The sequence below is a fragment of the Lipomyces japonicus genome (assembly GCF_038497905.1).
Source record: "Lipomyces japonicus strain CBS 7319 unplaced genomic scaffold V1514scaffold_67, whole genome shotgun sequence".
NCBI classification, from domain to species: Eukaryota; Fungi; Ascomycota; class Lipomycetes; order Lipomycetales; family Lipomycetaceae; genus Lipomyces; species Lipomyces japonicus.
The window spans coordinates 2,715-23,347 of record NW_027117879.1 but is presented as its reverse complement, the minus strand read 5'-3'; the positions used below and the strand labels follow the sequence as shown (position 1 = coordinate 23,347).

The 20,633-nt window shown below is 42.0% G+C and overlaps 7 protein-coding genes across 7 annotated transcripts; all 7 read right to left on the bottom strand.

Moving 5' to 3' along the window:
- Nucleotides 1-1,990: 1,990 nt before the first annotated feature.
- On the bottom strand, nt 1,991-3,780 carry V1514DRAFT_202121 (uncharacterized protein). The gene is made up of 2 exons (XM_066924675.1): nt 3,609-3,780; nt 1,991-3,538 (listed from the first exon to the last, which is right to left on the bottom strand). Exon 2 carries the CDS (start codon nt 3,530-3,532, stop codon nt 2,189-2,191), a length of 1,344 nt encoding a protein of 447 aa, XP_066780966.1. The 5' UTR covers nt 3,533-3,538; nt 3,609-3,780; the 3' UTR covers nt 1,991-2,188.
- Nucleotides 3,781-4,552: 772 nt separating this feature from the next.
- V1514DRAFT_337951 (CASP C terminal-domain-containing protein) lies at nt 4,553-7,454 on the bottom strand. The gene is made up of 3 exons (XM_066928764.1): nt 6,872-7,454; nt 5,936-6,786; nt 4,553-5,856 (listed from the first exon to the last, which is right to left on the bottom strand). Exons 1-3 carry the CDS (start codon nt 7,302-7,304, stop codon nt 4,657-4,659), a joined length of 2,484 nt encoding a protein of 827 aa, XP_066780965.1. The 5' UTR covers nt 7,305-7,454; the 3' UTR covers nt 4,553-4,656.
- Nucleotides 7,455-8,317: 863 nt separating this feature from the next.
- V1514DRAFT_345035 (uncharacterized protein) lies at nt 8,318-10,132 on the bottom strand (the record flags this gene model as incomplete). Its single annotated transcript, XM_066929216.1, has 6 exons — nt 8,318-8,535; nt 8,576-8,594; nt 8,638-9,151; nt 9,184-9,469; nt 9,509-10,039; nt 10,060-10,132. 6 exons carry the CDS (start codon nt 10,130-10,132, stop codon nt 8,318-8,320), a joined length of 1,641 nt encoding a protein of 546 aa, XP_066780964.1.
- Nucleotides 10,133-10,455: 323 nt separating this feature from the next.
- Nucleotides 10,456-13,639, bottom strand: V1514DRAFT_337944 (armadillo-type protein). The gene is made up of 3 exons (XM_066928763.1): nt 13,329-13,639; nt 11,803-13,239; nt 10,456-11,747 (listed from the first exon to the last, which is right to left on the bottom strand). The coding sequence occupies exons 1-3, from the start codon at nt 13,425-13,427 to the stop codon at nt 10,515-10,517; spliced, it is 2,769 nt and encodes a 922-aa protein (XP_066780963.1). The 5' UTR covers nt 13,428-13,639; the 3' UTR covers nt 10,456-10,514.
- Nucleotides 13,640-13,850: 211 nt separating this feature from the next.
- Nucleotides 13,851-14,894, bottom strand: V1514DRAFT_337942 (uncharacterized protein). The gene has a single exon (XM_066928762.1). It carries the CDS (start codon nt 14,798-14,800, stop codon nt 14,150-14,152), a length of 651 nt encoding a protein of 216 aa, XP_066780962.1. The 5' UTR covers nt 14,801-14,894; the 3' UTR covers nt 13,851-14,149.
- A 476-nt stretch (nt 14,895-15,370) lies between these two features.
- V1514DRAFT_265050 (kinase-like domain-containing protein) lies at nt 15,371-16,664 on the bottom strand (the record flags this gene model as incomplete). The annotated part of the gene is made up of 2 exons (XM_066924794.1): nt 15,371-15,548; nt 15,622-16,664. Coding segments are annotated over 2 exons (1,221 nt in total), but the record flags the coding sequence as incomplete, so codon positions are not given.
- A 1,942-nt stretch (nt 16,665-18,606) lies between these two features.
- V1514DRAFT_345031 (uncharacterized protein) lies at nt 18,607-19,409 on the bottom strand (the record flags this gene model as incomplete). Its single annotated transcript, XM_066929215.1, has 3 exons — nt 18,607-18,840; nt 18,897-19,133; nt 19,200-19,409. The coding sequence occupies 3 exons, from the start codon at nt 19,407-19,409 to the stop codon at nt 18,607-18,609; spliced, it is 681 nt and encodes a 226-aa protein (XP_066780960.1).
- Between the last annotated feature and the right edge of the window lie 1,224 nt (nt 19,410-20,633).

Here is a 20,633-nt window from a genome sequence, read left to right as displayed (position 1 = left end):
AGCTCTCACACACGAATTCATCACCCTGGCTCTACTATTACAACTGCCAAGACAATACTTTACGACTTGAGTAGACCTGGACTACTCTCAGGCTGCACCGCAACTTCACGCTCCATGGCAAATTGAACCTGCTGAGCAACTTACAGAAACCTGCCAAAATGAAATATTCCGGGCACAAAGCCGACTACAATCCCGGGACCGATGGCAACACACATATGATCACACAACCGCTGGGGTGAGGTACCGCTAGCTTAATCCAACACTGACTGTAACTACAAAGATGTCAAAGCTAATACTCGAAGAAATCTTGCAAGCACCACGCGCCACCCTCAGCCGTGTGGCCAACTTCGCACCGGACACAGTAAATTCGGCATTTACTTTCACACCAGAAACATCATGGGCCAAAATCGCTACTGCGCTTGTGGTGCAGAGGACACCATCACCCATTCATTATTACACTGCTCATTGACCTCAACACACCGCCACTTGCTAGGCCAAAACCTAACCGAGGCAGAGCTGCTTGCCACACATGTCGGATTGGAGAGAGTGAAGAATTTCCTCTCTGCCTAGTGATCATGATGAACCCAGCCAGAAGTTGGGACTACGTCTCGATGAGTTTGCGAACCCTAGGCTAGCCCTCGTCGATCTACGGAAAATTCGGACGTATTCTCGGGACATTTGAAGAGATGGGCCAGATAGGAAACTGTACTGAAAAGGTGCTATCGACAAGAGAGAGAAAAGTGACATTGGCGAATGCCCATATTCTATTGTCGAAATATATTTTTTATATCATTGTGACGAAGTGTTACCCGCATACGGCGGCATTAACCAGTGTCGTCATGTAAGAGCCTCCTCAGTGAGTCTTTTTTGCTAACGTGGGCTGACCGTGCTGTGCCAATATCACTAAAAAGCTGTTTATTCGCGTAAGGAATTCCGTAGGGTCTTCCATACCTGAATGTGATCAATCATAACGATCGTGGCAAAAGAGGGAAGTTGAGGTGAAGTATTGCCATTAAAGTTGTCATTGCAGACGAGTGCAAGAAGGAAACCAGCAAACAACCTGATTTAACGACAGAAATTTAACAAAGTCCAGGATTAATATTGTTCATAGACTATAATTCATCATAACAACCATTTCAGTCACCGACGGTCAGCGATAATGCCAACGTTGGTGTCCCTTTTCTGCATGCATTAGTTTCAAAAATGCGCAAAACAACTAGACACGAAATTTTTTGTTTAGGGCCGAAAATTTTTAGCTCATAATGTTCAAATGTTCAAGTAATTCTCAGAGTCCTGGCAGTTTGTCTTTTATTCAATTTAATAATAAATTTGTTTATATCAATGAAGTGGTAGATTGGAAACCAATTTTAGACACAACTTGCGACTAAGCCCAACGGTCTTGCCATACTCAAGAAAGAAAACACAAGTGAATTAAGGAATGGCTGAAACACAACTCCTGAAAACGATGCAACGAGTGAATAATGTCGTTTCTTTTATCTTTTTCTTATTTCATTTTGTTTTTGTGCACATTGAGGATGTAGTGGAATGGGAGACGCGCTAAGACGAAGCTCGTTCAATCAAGACACACATGCTGTTCAATCTTATTCATTAAGATGCCAAATAGCTGCATTTATATAATGAATACAATATAATTTTTATTTGAATTATTATATAACCTCAATAAAAAAAAAGGACCAACAGCAAAAAAAAAAAAAAAGAAAAAAATAGACACTATTATCGATATGTATAATATAAAAACCGTTACCAAAGAAATTAAATACAAAAAAAAGTAATAAAAACCACTGCTCACCAAATAATTTTTCCGAAACCCTGCAGAACAAAAAAAAATGTATAATATATAATTAGAACAAAAAAAAAAAAAACCAAAACCAAATATATGCAGGGCTCATAATCCGTTATAATATAAAATCAAAAAAAAAAATAAAAATAATAATAATGCAAAAGAAGAAAAGAGAAAAAATATTACTAAAAGTATAAAAAAACCTCATAAATACAAATTTTTTTTGTTAACCGTAAGAAAACCCAAAATATGCGAAACACAATAAAAAATTATGATACTAAAAAAAAAGAATTAAAAATATAAGTAAAAAAAATAAAAATATTAAAAAATATTGTGTCCGCCTTTAAAAATAAAAAAAAGGTGCAAAAAATCATGAAAAAAAAGACATCAGCAAACAGCAGCGGATGGACCAGACCAAAATGGAACCACAGGTTCAAAAACACAGTAGTTACAATTGCAATGTGAAGTATAACTCATAGATTGCTCGGAATTATGATGAACCAGTTGATAATCATGGGGAGGAGGAAGTTGCACCATTGCGGGTGGAAGCTGGCTGTAGAACACAGGCTGTTGTTGTTGGTACTGCTGCTGAAGATGATGAAGATTCTCGCCATAACGATACTGCTGATGCAACGTGCTGGACAGTGTAGCATCATTGTTTTGAGGTAGATATTCAGCCGTCATGTACTGTCCGTAAACACAATCTTCTTGTTGCGGCTGATCATACCAACCTGAAAAATCACTGACGTCACGTCCACAACTCCACTTGACCCACTCGTCATTCCACTTAATCCACTCATTCTTTTCGTCTTCACACAAATTTAACTTCCAATTGATAAGAAGCAACCACGCGCTCTCGACCCTCGTTATTTCAGCAATAGGGAGACCAGTTACGTCTGACCAAGACTTATTGGTAAACGTATTATCATCATTAAACTTGTTGGCCAAAATGAGTGAAACAATAAGTAATTGATATTGAGCAGTAAAGTCACACGTTGATGGCTTGTGAAGATTACACCTGCGCGACAAATATACTAGGGATAGAATTATCGTGCTACCAGGAAGCCTTGTTGAAGAAAGAATCTGAAGAGTGAATTTTTTGTAAGTCGGAGTGGGTGGAGTCTTGTAACCCATAACAGCAGAAGCCATCACGCTTAAAAACTCCGCCATCTTGTCCAAGTCGTAGTCAAGCTTGACGGATACACCTCCAGCTTTTGGATCTGAAGATTGAGACGGGACATAAGCCTGCTGCCGTGCCGGCTGATGGACGCCACCATGATGGTTATGGTTGAGGTGACATAAGGATTGGTTGTTGAGATTGAGACGGTGCAGGTGTTGACGATGGCCATGTAGCTCCATGTCGTAGTCATAATCAAAAGCCGTTTTAGTTGAGCCAGCTGGATGTCGTGAGTGTGACCACACGTCCTTGGGCAGCCAGTGATATGCCTGTGATCCAGCAGAAATATTTGCATCATGCTTCGGATAGGGGTTATTATTGTTATTAACCCAACTGATATATGACTGCTTGGAAGTATATTTACTGGCAGAGGGCACCTGTGGCATTAAAACGGGATAAGAGGACGTGGCAGCGACGGTGGGAATATGGGACGAGGGTAGGGCGAGAGGCATCAAAGGCATGGCGTGAGGGTGTGGAAACAGGTAGTCCGTCGGCGTGGCAGGATCTGCCGAATAAAAAGCAGGCACAACAGAAGACTGAACAATGGAAACCATTTGAACCTGAAAAAATGTCGGTTAGAGTAAACAATCATGAATGCGTGCTGACGTGACGATGAAATGTACGACGTACCAGAAAGATCCAACAGCGTGACTAATAAAAAAAGACTAGTTTAAGCAACAACTTCCGCTTGCATTAACCACAAGAAGTGAGGTCACAGAATCAAAAGCAACACGAAGAGAAAAGTGAAAGGTGTTGTATTTTGATGAGACTCAAGCCGAGATCTATGTGTAGCTCAGGCTCTGGTGCTCAAGAAAAAAAAATGAGAGCAAATGAAATGACAAAGAGAAAGGAGGAAGAAGGCAAAAGGACAAAAAAGGAGGAGGAGAAGGAGGAGGAGAAGGAGAAAGAAAAAGAGAAGGAGGATGAGAGAGAGAAAGAGAGACAAGCGCAGGCAGAAGAGGCACTGTGAATTCCCTGTCGTTAAGACGCCACCGAATCAGTGAAGAAGCGACGGCCGACGGAGACAGTGAGCACTAAACTTGCCAGGCGGGTGCTGCTGCTGTCAAGCGGGGGAAATAAGGGAGAAATGTGGGTGGGAAGCGCTCTGGATGGGCGATGGCGACGAACGAAAGCAAGAAAGAAACAAGGCGAAAGGAAGAAGACAGCCGGGGCGGATGACTTCCAATTGGAAAAAAAAAAATGCTGGCGCGCCCTGGCTTGTTCTGGGGCGCAAAGCTCCCCACAGCTACCACTGCGCACACACCAGATGCAATTCGCGCTTTCTAAACCACAATAACCGCCTTCGCTCTTAAATTTTTTCGGCAAAAAGAGAAAAAAAAATTTTTTTTTTTTTTTTGTTAAACGGGAATACGGTGAAGTGGTCATTAAATCTTTAATTTTTTTTTTTGGGTCATTCCAACTTAAACCGCCAGCGATGGGCTCTACGTCATGTGCTAGATGACGGGCTTGCTGTCAGCCAATCACCCTTCGAGGGAGGCAATGAAAAGATATTTTTGTCCTGCCTATTTCGGCAATTCGTATTTTCACCTTCCATTTCGGGCAAACATTTTGTATTTGCTAAAAAAACACCTGTAATACTAAGTGGTACTATAGTTTTTATATATTGTAAAATACATTCATTGAGTTTGTCATGGCTTTTTTTTAATTTTTTTCTTTTTCACCGAAATGCAGCAGACACGACCGCCGTGGCCGCCGCGGTTGCCACGGCAGCCGCAGCCGTGGCCAACTGGTCTTCGGCGTTAGCCAGAACCCAAGCGTTACCATGCACTTCTTGGTGCTGCTGTAACTGATCTTGTACCGGCGGCTGCGGCGACGATAACAATGTCGACGAAATTGCATCACCGCCTAGGTCCGCCACTGCACCTGTCGCTGCCGGCACTGGAATGTGCACCGTGCCATGCCGGCCAACCTCGCCCAGGGCTAGATACCAGATCGTGCCCATTAAAAATAAATGCAACCCCGTAATGTATGCAAAAAATATGTTCCGAGACGTCTTGTTCGCAAGTGCAACCCGGGTCAGACCGTAGATGACCCGTTCGAGCGGGCCCATGCGGGAAAGCGCCCGCTCCTGTTCGCGACCACGGAACTGCGCGAACGGTGAGATGTGTTCTTCGTATTGACTTCGATACAATCCTGCCACGTCACCGCTAGCTCCAACTAATACTGCAGTGCTGTTACCACCCGGGCGATACGTAGATAAATACCGGGTTTTCTCATACAATGCAAGATTGTCCTTCTGCAATGTCTCGATCTGCTGCCTCAGCTCCGTAATGCGGCCATACTCTGATCGCAGTTCCTGTTCCAGCTCTGCATTCCGGGCTCGGAATCGATCTCGTTGCTGCGTAATGATGGGCAAAATCGTAAGATCCGCCACATGCTGGCCGATCGAAGTTGAGCGCGATCCAGGAGTAATAGTGCCGCTAGCCTGCGACAATGCATCGTCTGTGTCAATAATTGGTGGAACCACGGCTGTTAGTCCGGCCCGGATTGACCCGCCAAATAACGACGCCACATCTCCGCTCCGACCAGCGCCTGACCTTCTCGAGGCTGCGTACGATGCTACCGATCCCGGTCCTGTGGCCGTTCCGGTCTCATGCAACACGCTAAGGTCATCTTCCAGCTTCTGATTTAATTGCTGAGTTTGTTCTAATTGCGAGTTTGCGTTCTTCAAATTCGAATCTAAATCTGCGAATTTCTTCTCCAGTGTATCATGAGCCACCCTCAGATTCGTGAGTTCGCTTGTAAGTTTTTTGTTTCGTGCTAAAAGTAATTGCTCTAGCGACTCTGACTGTACATCTGGCTTATCGTTTGACTTCAATTCTCCATCATCTTCGACTTCTGCAGCAAACTCAACATACTATTTAATTTCAACCACAATCATTAGCCAAAACTTAAACTATAATTAATTTTTTTTTCTTTATATATATCGCAAATACCTTTAAAATATCAAGTTCCCGCTTAATATCTTCATAGTCAGCCATGCGCTTGATTTTCCTCTTTAAGCTCTCAACCTCCTCTGCTTTTCTTGAATTTTCACGTTCCAAAAATTTAATCGATTTTGCGTCATTGTCATGATCTATTCTTGAAGAATCTCGAATCGAATCAATCTTGCGACCCAGAGCCTCGTTTTCGCCAGTCAAGACTTCAACCTTGTGTTTCAATTCCACACTTTCGTCATCTGTAATGGGCTCACCATTCACGTCAAATTTGGTTTTCAGTTTTTCTAATTCTTGCCTCAATTCCAAATTCCTACGCTCGGTTTGTAACGCACGCAAGTTAACCCGTTCTAAATCAGCAGCAATAATCTCTGCTTCAGCAAACCGATCATGCACGCCCTCGTCCAGTTTCTGCTCATGTTGTGACAACCGGGCTTCCGTAACTGCATGAGTTGCTCTCAATTCACGCACTTGCTCCCTTGCTTCTTCAACTTGCCGATTTAAATCCGTTTCTCTCAATTTCCAATTCCGTTCTTTTTCATCTAGCAGCGCGCGCAGCTCAGCTTCCTTGGCTGCCACTTTCGTAGCAGAAACATTCAATACTTTTTGCTCGGTCTGTTGCAATTTTAATCGCAAATCATCATAATCTTCATATTTCTGCAATTGCGACTTTAATTTTGCGTTTTCGTTTGACAGTGTCGCAACTTCATCTGTTGCCAGTAATGAATCAAGCGTGGCGTCAAGTAACGGATATGGATCTGGTGCTTCCGCTAAAACACGATACGTATTCAAAAACGCGCTCTCTGCGACTTTTCCCCTCTTTGTCAACTTGTCGATTTCAGTTTGATACGCTATCGCAATTAACCGCATCATTAATACAAAGTCCCCCAATACGCCAAAAAAAAAAAAAAAAAAAAAAAGATCTCAACAACTTACACTTTAATAAACTCTTGACTTCGATTAATTTCTCCTCATCCGGCAGCTTCCTAAACTCTTTGGTTTTTGAAGCCAATTCTTTCCTACCTACTACTGATACCTTTTGATTTTCCACAATTTCTAATCCTTGATTATCCAATTGTTTTTGTAACTCTGTCAAATTAATATTTCTCCATGCTTTCAGTGCTTGTTCAAACGGTGTTGCCCGTTCTTCCAGCGTCGGCTGAGGTACTGATGATGCTGCTGATGCTGATAATGCCGACGACTTGTCTTGTGATGATTGCTCTGCTGATTCAGTTTCCTGTGATTCCACAACAGCTGCCACGATCTCATTGTTGCCACAATCTAACTCCTCTGCCGGCACATCCACTGTCGAGGGTTCAGCCGTGGCTAACTCCTCTTCGGTCGCGATGTTGTCCTTTCCGTCCTCCATCTTCAATACAATAACACCCAATGTTTAATCGGGTCAAACCGTTATTTTTTTTTTCCAATTAAATACAAATCAGCACTTTACTATCCAATGTTAACATATACGCCCGTTTTTTACTTTTGTCCAATACCAATAAATACCTGACCTGACAATACCATTACGTTTAAATCGCAGTCTTGATTTTTGGCCGCGCTGCAACCCGCAATCTGAATAATTACCCTATCCATGAGGAACCCCTCTTGTTTAACTATAACTATATGTATTTAGCCTACGCTTTGAGCACAAGTAATGTGATAGTATATACATTATAGAAATAACATTTTCAAATAATAGTCAATAATTGCTGCTAGTCGCCATTAAACAAAATAAATTTTCATGCTGCGTAAACTGGACTTAAGAATCTTAAACTAATATATATTTTAACAAACGCCAAGCTTGAACCGGTTAACTGGATTAATTGACTTCAATCAAAATGATCAAAACAAGAAAGCCCATCATTCTCAATCGAGATAAAACTTAATTATTCGTTGCAGAGACAAAAAAGCTGAAAGTAGAAAGATTCCGATTAGGTATCATGAAAAATGCACCATCCGAAGTCTCCGGGTGTGTGTGTGTGTGTGTGTGTGGGGGGGGGGGGGGGGGGCGGGGGGGGGGGGGTTCAGTTGCCGAAGGTTCTTTCAACTTCATGTCTTCATAATTTCTAATCATCATCAATGATAATCTCGCTTTTTTCAAACTAGCTCTATATGTCACTCAAACCAGCTTTGTGCAGTCGGTTAAACAATTCACCTAGAAGATCACAACTATCACAGAGCCCAGTAGGTGATTACAGGTATATCAACAATTCAGGTATTGTTAGTTATATATCAGTTATATATATCTTTAACGTCTAATGAATATCGTAAAGATGGTAAGTCAGAAACAAAAACACTAAGAATAGATGACGGCGACAAAATAAGTATATCGCAGCTGACTGCACAAGGCAGTTATGCCAAGTAGAAATAATATAATGCAAGTTATGGAAATGCCAAGCTATGACGATTAATCAAGGCAAGCGGATTATCGCTAGCATCACCTTCACCTTCCGGTAGGTTAATTCCAGAATCATCAACGTCGAAGCTACTGATGTCTTTCATGAGCCGTTCTTGCCCCACTGGATCGTACTGCGTCGGCATTATGTTATTCTTACACAAAAATAACTTTGGTAAAACTACTGACGATGAAACGTCAACATCTAATTTAAATCAAAGTCAGTTTAGGTCCTAAAAAAGTACTGTTTCTTAAATGGCTGTTCTTATATAACGATAAGAATTCATGAAAATAATGTTATACATACGCAAACTAGCAGCATTTTCCTGACCCGGCATCTAAAGGGCTCCACACTTAGTTTGCTCTTTTTCGCCGCGGGAAACAGCAAAGACTGTCGTCTATTAAACACGTGATTCCCGTTCTCTCTTATGGAATCTTCTAGTACTATTAGCAAAATGCCCAAATAAGTTAGGTTTAAAATACCCTCCATGTCTGACGCCGAAAGAACAGGCATATGCCGATACCTATTGTCAGAACGAGAACCAGCAAGACGCACAAAAGCTTTTCTTGGCGGGATAAATGGCGACAGTGGTGATGATAAAATTAAGGCTTCATCTTCCATATTTGTCTCAGCTTCTTCGACGTCATCCGACGATGATCCTACCGAGTCTAAATCAAACTCATTTATAAGCTGCGACAATATAGACAATACCGCCACGGGTTTATCAACTTCTACTTGCTCTGCCACCAGTATGCCACTCGTAGTCTTCGCAGGCGGCACAAATGGTGACATTGGTGATGACACGCGAACGACAAATCCTCTGAAAGTTCACCGGGCGATTCAGCAATATACGTATTGACCGGCGATTTTGTCAGCGACTTCTTGCATGATGATAACGGCCACACCACTACCGATACATCGTCGATTGTCAACGCCCCCGGTCTACGACGACTACCGGCTCTTGTGGGCGGTACAAAGGGTGTTATCGGTGATGGTAAATCAACGGCATATTCCTCTAAAAATTCGCCTGAAGATTCAGCAGCATCTGCATCTACCGGTAATGATTTCACCCAGTCGCAATCGGATTCCTTTGTAACTTGCAACATCGTCGACTTGTAAGATGGTAGCGGCGACACCACTACTGACGCATCTTCAAATCACGCATCCCACAAAATACGACTCTCGGTTCTGGCAGGCGGCACGAATGGTGACATTGGTGATGACAGCAAAAACGTTGGGTTTTCTCGAAGCTCGTCAGAAAATGTAGCATCAGCGGGAGCACCAGAAGTGAGACCAAATGGGTCGAAATAAGAAGCGCTAGAAGCACGAGAAAAAGATGAATACGAGGAATTTCTTAAACCGTGCGTAACCTTTCGTGATGAACTTGACCTTTGCCCAGAATTGATTAACTTAACGTTTATGGGCGTCCTGGCAGCTGCTTTTGGCTTCTTGGCACTTTCCACAACTTCCTCTCCAAACCACTTCCTCTTATGTTGTCCTTGTTCACCAGATTGACGAATAATCCTGCATGGCTCGGCCACTTCTTCAAACTCAACTTTGTCGACTGGCGTATTGACTAGCCCCTTCACCCGTGCTTTGATATTTCTAGACGACGATGGCGTGGCGATATTGACCTGCTTGTGGCCAGTCAAAACATCTTCATTGGGTTGAAATTCAACACCTGGATCATGACCGGTGGCCAATGACACTGCGTTTTGGGAAACTAACTTTCCTTTCCTCGACGCTTTCTAACCACACGGCCGCGTTCATAAGAACGGAAATTCGATTTAAAAGATGTCATTTTTGTTAATAAACTTCTGCAAAAATTAGCAAACAAAATATTAAAGTGAGACTAAAAAAATATTACCAGGTTTTGTAACTTTGATTCTTGCACTTGTAGTTTTGTTTACACCAATGACGAGGCAAAAGAAAACGCGGGGGAACAGCAATAATGTCGTAAATGTGCTGAGAAGCAAACGGGTTTTGTAGCAAGCGGGTGTGGCTGAACTATAGATAAAGATTCAACAAAAACTCAGATTAAAAAGTGGCCATGCTTGTGAAAGGTAAGGAAGGCATGTAGTTGATTTTGTTGATTATATTTTTGTCATGGTTTGTAGTTTCACCAAAAAAAAAAAAAAAAAAGGGCCTGACAAAATTATAGATGCAAGTTATTTACAAAATTATTACACACCATATCGTTCCTCTAAAAATAATCTAATTTCTGGTGCCAACTTACTCGCCACGGCCGAATCCCAATCATTAACATAACCTTTGTACCCAGTCAACAATGTCATAAACATCTGTGCCAATTCTGGAGTAGGATCTGCGTACAAGCCGATAGCTTCAACAAACAATATCAATGACTCGTTTAATCCGGCCGGGTTTGCCATCACGATCTGACACATGCCCTGAAACGCGGATTCCTTCTCACCAGTATCCTGGATTAATCGTAGCGCTTGGCACCAACTGGCGGCGAATGTTTGCAAACTGGGCGCGATCAGGTCCGCGTTAGAGATGCCGAGCCGGCCAATGGTTATGGCTGCGTTCTCAGTTATGGATTGGTCAATGAATGGCGACGTGGTCAACAAGGCAATCAACTTCGGTATCAGCGGGTCCACGAATGGTCGCATTTCTTGTCCCAGTTTTAAAGCTAATTCGCCGGAAGCCCATGTCGCATTGTTGCACACTGGCGAGCAAGCCAGATCGCTACCGTCAACCTGCGGAATTATTTCGGTCATGAGAGTTGGCACGTATGGTTTGACGATCGAGAAAGTGTAGATTGTCATGTCGCCCAACAGGGCGAACGCGCTCTGGCGAACTTCATTAACTTCATCCCTCGTACAATGAATGATCATTTCCATTATTGGAAATTCTGATTGAGAAATCATTTCTGCAGCGTAGTTGCCTAATCCCTGAACCAAGCCATCAAGTAAATCTAGAGTTGTCACTATAAAGTCCTTATCCGGCATTTCCACCAGCGGATCAATCGACGATTCTTGAATTCGAATCAGAGTTCTTTGCAAAATAGAACTCGCACGATGAAAAACTGGTAGTGCAAACGGAGCAAAATGTTCACCCAACGCGGCAGTAACAGAAGACAAGCATTCCAATAACGGGAACAAGTCCGTATCATCATCCTGCAACTTCTGCCATCGATCTATTAATGGAGGCAAAAGCAAATCAATGTATTCCTTATTTCCCATTGCATATCCCACTTTATCAACTAAGGTCTGCACCGCATCATAGAGAATAGTCAAATTACGGCTTTGATACCTTTGAAAACAAAGTGTTAGATTTCGGAGAACATGTGTCAGGTATGGAATAATTAATCCACCAGCTTGTTCTGTGAAATTGGCAAATCCACTGCACCCAGCTTCTTGCACTTTTTTGTTGTTATCCAAACAACATTTTAATAACTACAAGATTATTAGCATTTTTTTTCCAAAAAAAAGAAAAAAAAAAAACTCTTACTCCTTGAAGAACCGGAATAAATTCTTGCTCATAGCCGACGTCTGCCGATCGATAACATATCCAAGAGCTATATCGACCCAATGTCCAACATGAAATCTGTCGAACAGGTGCAACGGGATCACTTAGTTCCTGTACAAAATACGGAATAGCTGCAGGCAAAAAAGGGCCTAAACCATCAACACACCCTTCTGAAATGGCACCATATGCCAGAATAGTGGCTTCTCGTACTGGCCACTGAGGTGACTGTAAATTATCTTTCAAGACCGGCAACGCGAAGTCTAAAATTTCGTGCTTAAACTGAGCCGATAGCATGTCGAGCGCAGAAGCCGAGCATTTGCGAAGCGTCCATTCTGACATGTCAAGTCCACTATCATCATCATCATCATCATCATCATCATCTTCATCGTCGTTATCATTATCGTCATCGTCATCGTCATTGCCCTGCGCTCTCTTCCCATCTTCTTGTCTGTTACTATTCGAAACATGATGAGCACTTTTCGATCGCGCATGTGTAGGTTTTATATCTGTTAATTTATCCTCCATATCCGCATCGTCATCGTTCACGCTATCGAGAATGAACACCTCGGTTTCAGAGTACACCATCGTTCGCAGCAATACGGGTACTATTTTGCCTAATAATTGTTCTACTTGCGGTTGCAATCTGGTACTCTCAGTCAGTCCAAAAATAAACTCGCATGCTTCCAGCGCGACCTGCTCATCTTCGTCCACCATGCAATGTAACGTGTAGTCGACAATGCCGTTAAGATGCGGCACGAGCTTGTCCTCCCTGACATCCAGCAGCATGACAAACGCCGTGCAAACATTTCGACGCACGTCCGCATCACTGTCTAAGGCAAGACCAAACAAAGTATTTAAAAATAAATCAATGTGCATGAACAGGGACTGCGAGCCACGAAGAATAAACTGGTTAAGACACACAATACTCTGGCCCCGTACTTTGGCCGACGATGAAGACCGCGCCAGTTCTAAAAACCGGGGCATCATAAACCCAAGCGCTGCCTGTCCGTCAGGATCCGCATCCAACAATGCACCTGAGTCTTCGAATAATTTGGACAACGCACTAAGAGCGCCTTCTTGAACCACCGAATTCTCATGCTCCGCCATGGCCATTAGCTTCGGCAACACTTCCGGCCATTCCTTGAACCCTCCTCTAGCCACCAATGCACTAATAGCCGAGCCAGAAATGTTGCGGACAATGTTAAATGGCTGGGTTAGACCAAGCACGATCTGGTCCTTGATGTAATTCAGAATAGTCGGGTGGTTATGAATCTCATCCCAACGAGTCAGCAAGTTATTTTTGAGCATCAAACCGGCAGAAGCTCTGAGATGGACTTCAGCGTCTGTTGTTGGGTTGACGAACAAGTAAACAAGATAATTGTTAAGTTCAACTTGAGATCTTCGCGCATCTTCTAAAGTCTTTTACAAATGTTAGAAAACTGCTAAAGCAAAAAAAAAAAAAAAAAAAAAAAAGGTAAGAGAAAAGCTATAAAACTGCTAGTTTTTACCTTTGTCGCTGCAGCGCGAGTATTATTATCGGAAGACAGGGTCTGAGAAAAGACGGTTCGCAGCTGTTGTAGCTGATCTTGCTGCGGTTGCCATGACATTTTGAACGTGGTGAATTATGTATGTATGGTACTGACAACGTTTAAAGACAATTTAAATCTACTGGTGCAAATCTTGGTCGTCGATGCTCTTTTTTTTCCACTTTTTGTTTTCAATTTGCTTTCCTAATCAACTCAGTTCTGTGTTGAGCGCAACTTTCAAATTCTTTCAATGTTTAAACATACCAGCCGAGAGCGAAAAAAAAAAAAAAAAATAGGCTGTATCGTTGACGACTCAAATAATAAAAAAAATCTCCAATTCCTAGCAAGCAGATAACGCTGAGAAAGTCCAGTACTTTAAATTTTCTGTATTACCAAATTCGCATGAATTATGAAGCAAGTTTATAGTTTATAAATCCTGATAACTAACGTATGTATAAATATATATATATTTTTTTTTGTTGATGGCGTAGCGCCGCAATGTTCCTCTGGTGATGGACCGAGCGTTTGTGCTTTGGTTTAGTTAACTATATAAGAACAGCAGCTTAGTTAAGTTAAACAGCATCAGAGCTTCGGTATTTATGATCGATAATATATTTCATTTCCTTTATATCCCATTTATATAACTACATTTCCAATTAAATCATTTGTCAACCCCAGAACACCACTAAACCAAAAAAAAAAAAAAAAAAAATTAAACAGAGCTCCACATTGCCCAAAAACAAAGCAGTGAACACAAAGCAGCAAATACACGGGTTGCTTAATGACTATTATATAAATGTTTATCAAAGCATCATAACCTCGTCTTTCGGTACCAGAAAGTCTGCCTCTTCAAAATCGGCATCGTCCAGTACCTGGTTCAGATAGTTGCTATCATGTAGATCGTCATCGTCATCGGCTATTGTCTCTGCCTCTGACATGGCGCCTTCGTCATAACCATCATCATCTTTTTCATCATCGTCATCTCTTCCCCGTTTTTTTGCTGCCGACGCATACATTAACTTACTTGGATCATACTTTGATCCCTCAAAAAGAGAATTGTTTGCATAAGGATTAATAATGGTTGAATCACTGTACGATTTCCGCGCAACTGGTAACTTGTAACCTTCATTCACGTTCTTCCGTATCCGCATGCCAAGCGACAACAATGACGCCTGAGTGTCGCTCGGAAGTTCGGGGAAGCCACTGCTGGATCGTGGCTGCCATTGCCACCTGTTTAGGTCATCGTAAAACTTGACACCATCGTTATGGTCATTGTTATTGTTCATCTTGCTATATTTGTCGGATCCAGCTTGCCAGAATGAGGAGCTGTGTGGTGCTTGGAGACCCGCCCGCCGGGACAGCGTAGCATGATAGCGCGGGAACGATTGAGTCGTAATCAAAATTCGTTTGGACTTGTTTGTCGGAGCTTGATGTGCACTTTGTGATGACGCCATAATACAAAATACTATAGTATATATATATATAATATATTTGTTTAAAAATATAAATATGCTGAGTCGAAAGCCTGCGATGGAACATGGAAACGTACAAAGGCTGTCGGCGTGACATGCCCCGCGGCCCAGCCACACTAACGCGCCACGACCCCTTCCTTGCCTCGTGTTTTGGACGCGTTTTTTTTTCTTACAAACGCGCAACTGTCGCGTCATGCATGACTCGAAATGGAGAGGAAAAATAATTAATTCAGTCATATATAACGAATGGACAAAAATAATAAACAGTTATAACCTTCCAACAAATGCTTTGCCTATGAAATAAATAGAAAAAATAAACGACAAATTAAACATACAACTAAAAATAACGATGATAATCATTTAACATCAACTAAACACATCGCCAAATCGTGTCGTATACTGTCTTAACTCATCTTTTATATAAAATGCATTCAAAATGATTTGGATTTCAAACCGAAACAATTAAAGCAAGCTTTGTTGTTTTTGGTTCTTTTTTTTTTCCTTTTTTTTTTTTTTTTTGAAAGCATATAATGCAAATTATGCGTTCTGATTAATCGCACCGCCTGTATGCAGAGCGGGCTTGACTTGCTTATTAACATATGTCTTGCGCTTGATCAAGGAGGTCGTTACCCATTCAGACAAATCAACGTCGATTGTCCGATACTTCACAAGCCAAGGGTGGTTGAGTAGTTTTGCGTAGGTTGGCCGCAGTACAGCATTTTTGTTTAGGCTAAAAAAAAAAAAAAAAAAAAAAAGTTAAAAACTTGGCAATTGTTTATCGATAGACAAATAGGATAACTTACCATTGCTTAACAAATGACACGGCATCTTTTGAAAACCTTCCATCGGGTAGAGATGGAGGTTCGCCATCGACAATGGCACTTAATTGACTAAAAACGTTCCCATAGGTTTCAGGCGGATAAGGATACGACCCATTAGCAATCTCTAAAAGCGTGAGTCCAAGACTCCATATGTCTGACTGCACCGTGTACGTGATCGCATCTTGCGGATTGGCCGATTTAATACGTTCGGGAGCCATGTACGATTGGCAACCAATATTAGTGCGGGCAATGGACGCCACCAGGTTTCCAGACACGCCGAAATCGCAAAGCTTAACCGTACCCTTTGTGGATGCGAGAATATTTGTTGGCTTAACGTCACGATGAATAATGTTGTGATCATCTTTAAGAACTTTTAGACCGCAAACGACTGACTCAGTAATTTTTGCCAGTACTGACTCGTCCACGCCACCGCCATACAGCTTGTCCAGACTGCCGCCGTCCATGTATTCCATGCAAATATACACAGCACCCTCAACAAAAAAAGCACCATAGAAATCAACAATGTATGGTGAGTTACATTTATGCAGAACGTCGAGTTCCATAATGATTTGTCTAAACTTGGCTTCATCAAGTTCCAGCCTGATTTCCTTCATGGCCATGGCAATACCTGTCGGCTTGTGCAGAACTTTTGTTACAGTACCGTAGTTTCCTCGGCCAAGCTCTTCTAATAGTTGCAGTTCGTCAAGAGAAATTTTGAATGATGAACCAGATGAGAAATTGACGCCGTGAGCATCGAGTGAAGCCTTTCCGGCAAAACTTAGCGAACCAGACGTAACATCAATGTATTGTGAGTATGAAGAAAACAAGGACTCTGGCTTTGAATTTAGCCGAAAAAAGCCAGGTCTGAATGGGTTGGCGGAATCCGTGCTAGACGCTGAAGATGGAGTGCCTGATGACAAAGAAAGCGGTGATCCGGATGCTGACTGTGGACTGGCCACAGGGGATGCTGCTGAGTTGAGAGAGAGACCACGACGTTGAGAGAGCGAAAGCTTAGGTTGAGGTCTGCCGGGCAATTTGTGCTGTTGCTGCTGTTGTTGCGGTACTTGAGGAGAACTTTGAAGACCTTGTTGGCCAAACTGGAGATTAAAAGGTGTAGATGAAGATGCAGGTGATACAGGAGATGAAGCACTAGATTTACTCTGACGAGCTAACTGAAACGCACGGATGCGTTCCTGAATGTCGGCGGGAATTTGAGGAGTCGACGGCGGCTGAGAAGACTTTGTGGGAGAAGACTTGATGCCGCGCGCCGAGTGAACGGTAGACAGTGGATTCAAAGTAGGAGCGGGCACTGTTGCAGATTTTGATTGCTGCGATATTGATGGTGGTGTAGAACTCGATATTGATGGCCCTGATGGTTGTGATAACGGAGGTGACGATAACGATGATGGAGATGGTGATGATGATTGGACCGGAGGAACAGACGAGTCGGATGCAAGAGACACCGAGGAGAGCGAGTCGGCGACCGTGGCGGCCGTATCCTCAGGCATTGCGCGACAAGCCGAATTAAAAAAACCAAAGCAAGGCTCAAAAGCAAAGTGGAAGGGGAAAAAAAAAAAAAAAAGAGCAATAAAAGCTCGACCAAGGCAAAAAAAAAAGTGGATATCAATCACGACGGATTATTACTGCTCAAAAGCCCATAATTATGCTTCGGCAGCTTACGGCATGGCATATGGCCTCGCTTACGCAACAAATGACTCATCTGAGCCTTGCAGCACAACGGCTTTTTTTCGCTTAACTCTAATGGCGGACGTGCATTCCTGCTTAAAACAGACAAGCCTCGCAATTATACATCAAGCCGGGTGAGTAAATTGACGACCGCTTTGTGTGCACTCACAAGGCGACCTGGCAGGCCCAAGGGGGCTCTCGAGTTGTGAATGTAGCCAGTCAATACCGGTGAGTAATGTGCTTAATGTCGCAGCATTGTCTGCACGTGCACCTTGAGTGGCTCTAGTGATTATGGCACGCCTGTAGTAACTGCGTAGTCGGGGGCCAAGAGCGTTCGTTATCTGCTATAACCTATGTCATGCTTTCTTTTTTTTTTGTTTTTTTTTTGTTCAATAAGGTATTTTTCTATGACCAGTTATCTTTGAGCTGATCGTGAATTAATACGAATTTTTTTTTTTTACTCGCAGCTTATAATTAAAAAAAAATGACTAGGTTTATTACTTAGGCAAAACACAAGACATAGTTTCGATACTTTTTAATTTTCTTCGATCCGAGGGGAAATCTTGGAAAAACAAAAAAAGCATCATACCAACCACACAGCGAACAAAAAACAATGAGACCATAAAACGGCTTCAGATATACAGGTATTGAAAAAAAAACAAAAACAAAAACAACAGATATCACGTCAGGTAGTCGTGCAATCTAAAAACAGTCTGTCATCCGCGTCCTAAGTCTTGCTTGCGCAGGTACTGTATGAATTCGGATATCAGTAAACGGTGTGGTTATATGGGCTGCCATCCTGGGAACCTCCCCGAACGTAATGGTATCAGCATCATGCAAACTATCTCCGACCCAGTTCATGTGCATCGTAGTTCTGACAGGCATAGGCTTAGCTTGAAGCACAACATCATCAGCCATCGCTTGCTGATCCAATAAATTTCCGCAGTAACTTCCGGCGCGGTAATATAAAACATCGTCTTCAATATTGACAGACACGATGGCAAGAATATGTTTTTGCATAGCCTGCCGAGTCAGCTGCCATGCGCCAAGTTGGAACTCGGTTCTTCAAACTTGATATCCAGTTTGGCCGTGTCAACATGAGTCGAAACCGGTCCATAGACTTGTGACGTGTCTTCCACAGCTTTTTCTTTTATCTGACTGTGATAAATTGCCAAAGTTCGACACTATTTCAATAAGTATGTTTTTAAAAACGTTCTTTTACAACACGCTTACCTTCGTAACACCTCTGCGGACTACTGCTGCGGTCATACCTGGGCTTGTTTATTGCTCGTCAACAGAACCCACGTGCACAAACTGAACCTCGCGCTCGCCAACACGTTCAACCTTTTTTGTCAAACATTGTTTCTTGCTCTCAGGTAAACGTTTTTTGCTTCGCAGCTTGCCGACTTCAATCTTCACGTCGGCAGTGAAAAAAGATTTCAGGTTGTGAGAATGGCATAAGCAAAAGCATACCGTTGCGTTGCTTTCAGCCTTAGCTAGTAGCATGTAGCGAAACTACATGATAATCATCAAAATATGAGTAAGTAGAAGAAAAACCAAGTACGACTTACATGTGAAAGTTCCTTCCGAAATGTCGCTTCATTTGACAAGGGATTCTTATATCCGTCCTTAGCAGGTCCCAAGTAAATGAATTTAAACAAATCAGGGGTTTCTTTAGCAACAGTGATACTCTTGATATTTTCGATATGAGTGCAAACGGTGGAAGCGCCAGATCCGTCTTTGGCAACAGATTTGGCACGTTTCTCAGACTCGTCGACCGGACGTGAATACACAGGCAGATCACATAACTAAATTACATCAGTAAAAACGGAAACAGAAAAAAACCCCAGAAATAAGACTTCTTTTTTACAAACAGGTGAAAATTCCTTGCGAAACAGTGCTTCACAAGCTTCCGGGCTGTCGTAGCTTGAACCGACAGGTCCCAAGTAAACAAACCGGTTTTCAACCGTTGCCTTCCGACCCTTGCGAGACCATGGCCTGCAAATGAAACATGCTAATTTTTCCGACCGAGACTCGTGATCATCAGTTGAAGCCTTGCGCTTTTTCAAAAAAACTTTCTTCATTTTTCCTTAAAAAGTTTGCTCTTCTGCTTAGGCTTTCATCCATGGCAGCTTTCTTGGACGTCAACTTGGCAAACAGCGTGAACTGAACTTTAGACTTTACTGGAGTGCCAAAATTGGCCTTATCAGCGATTTTCACAAGAGAATGATTTGAGTTGTTCATGGCTAATTTTTTTTTTTTTTTTGAGAAATGAAGAAGCAAATGAACAATTAAAAAACAAAAAAAAGCAAAAAGAGGAGCCATCGAAGATCTTGGTGAATATAAATTTGAAAATTCGCAACCAGGCCGGGAATCTGTTCACATGCAAGTGGTAAACAGTTACCACTTCCCTCCAAACCAAGCATTGTTTTGATCCTCTATATTGCATTATTAAAAATGCATAAAAAGTCATTTTGTAGTATATAGTTGACTGGTTTAGTTTAGTCACAATTCGTTCGTTCCTTCTATAGTATTTTTTAGTCAAATCAATATTTCGAAAACGTAAAATAATTTTGGGGTTCCTGCTATTAATATATAGAACGCTTTACTTGTTCAATTGTTGTATTCGGCTTAGCTGTATACATTTACAGGTGCAGCAATTACGACAACCACCAATTAAATGCTCAATCATCCAATAACAATATACATTAAACATCTAAAATATATATCAAGTTTACACTAAGGGCAATGCTTAGTTCATATATTACATTCAACTGTGCAGCCTCAATCAAAAAGCAAACTACGAATTAGCAATTCGGTCGTTCTCACAAGATCCATTCATACGACCTGTAGATGTGGTCATTCAAATTATCTATTACCCATGGCAAAAAAAAATGTTGAGTTCACACTGGACTTTTATCCAAGGTCTGGTGGTCATTCAATTGGTACAAACTACATGCCTTATAATTTCATCAAAAGTGGTTTAACACAGAATGAAAAACCAAAATTATATATAACTCATTCAACATAAGAACCAAAAGAATCAGAGTAACTGGAGAACGAAATACTTCTCATGTGATATTCATTTAATGAACGCAGTCTACATCCGCAATAACTTGTTAGCCAGGTCGTTGGAACATGCCATGCCCCGCTAAAGCACGTTCATATCGGGAATATGATTGGAACAACATGGAATAGTTATATGTTGCAAGATTCGCATCTATTATTGTACGCATCAAATCGTCACAAAGAACATTTATCTTTTTGTCGATCTAAATATTCTAGATTCTCGTTCTGCACTACTTAAC

Coding starts and splice junctions, on each gene's coding strand:
- V1514DRAFT_337951 (XM_066928764.1), bottom strand. CDS start 7,304: ATGGAGGACGGAAAGGACAACATCGCGACCGAAGAGGAGTTAGCCACG. Junction 6,787..6,871: donor AGTCAAGAGTTTATTAAAGT/GTAAGTTGTTGA, acceptor TAATTGCGATAG/CGTATCAAACTGAAATCGAC. Junction 5,857..5,935: donor GGGAACTTGATATTTTAAAG/GTATTTGCGATA, acceptor GAAATTAAATAG/TATGTTGAGTTTGCTGCAGA.
- V1514DRAFT_202121 (XM_066924675.1), bottom strand. CDS start 3,532: ATGGTTTCCATTGTTCAGTCTTCTGTTGTGCCTGCTTTTTATTCGGCA.
- V1514DRAFT_337942 (XM_066928762.1), bottom strand. CDS start 14,800: ATGGCGTCATCACAAAGTGCACATCAAGCTCCGACAAACAAGTCCAAA.
- V1514DRAFT_337944 (XM_066928763.1), bottom strand. CDS start 13,427: ATGTCATGGCAACCGCAGCAAGATCAGCTACAACAGCTGCGAACCGTC. Junction 13,240..13,328: donor CTCGCGCTGCAGCGACAAAG/GTAAAAACTAGC, acceptor CATTTGTAAAAG/ACTTTAGAAGATGCGCGAAG. Junction 11,748..11,802: donor TTATTCCGGTTCTTCAAGGA/GTAAGAGTTTTT, acceptor ATAATCTTGTAG/TTATTAAAATGTTGTTTGGA.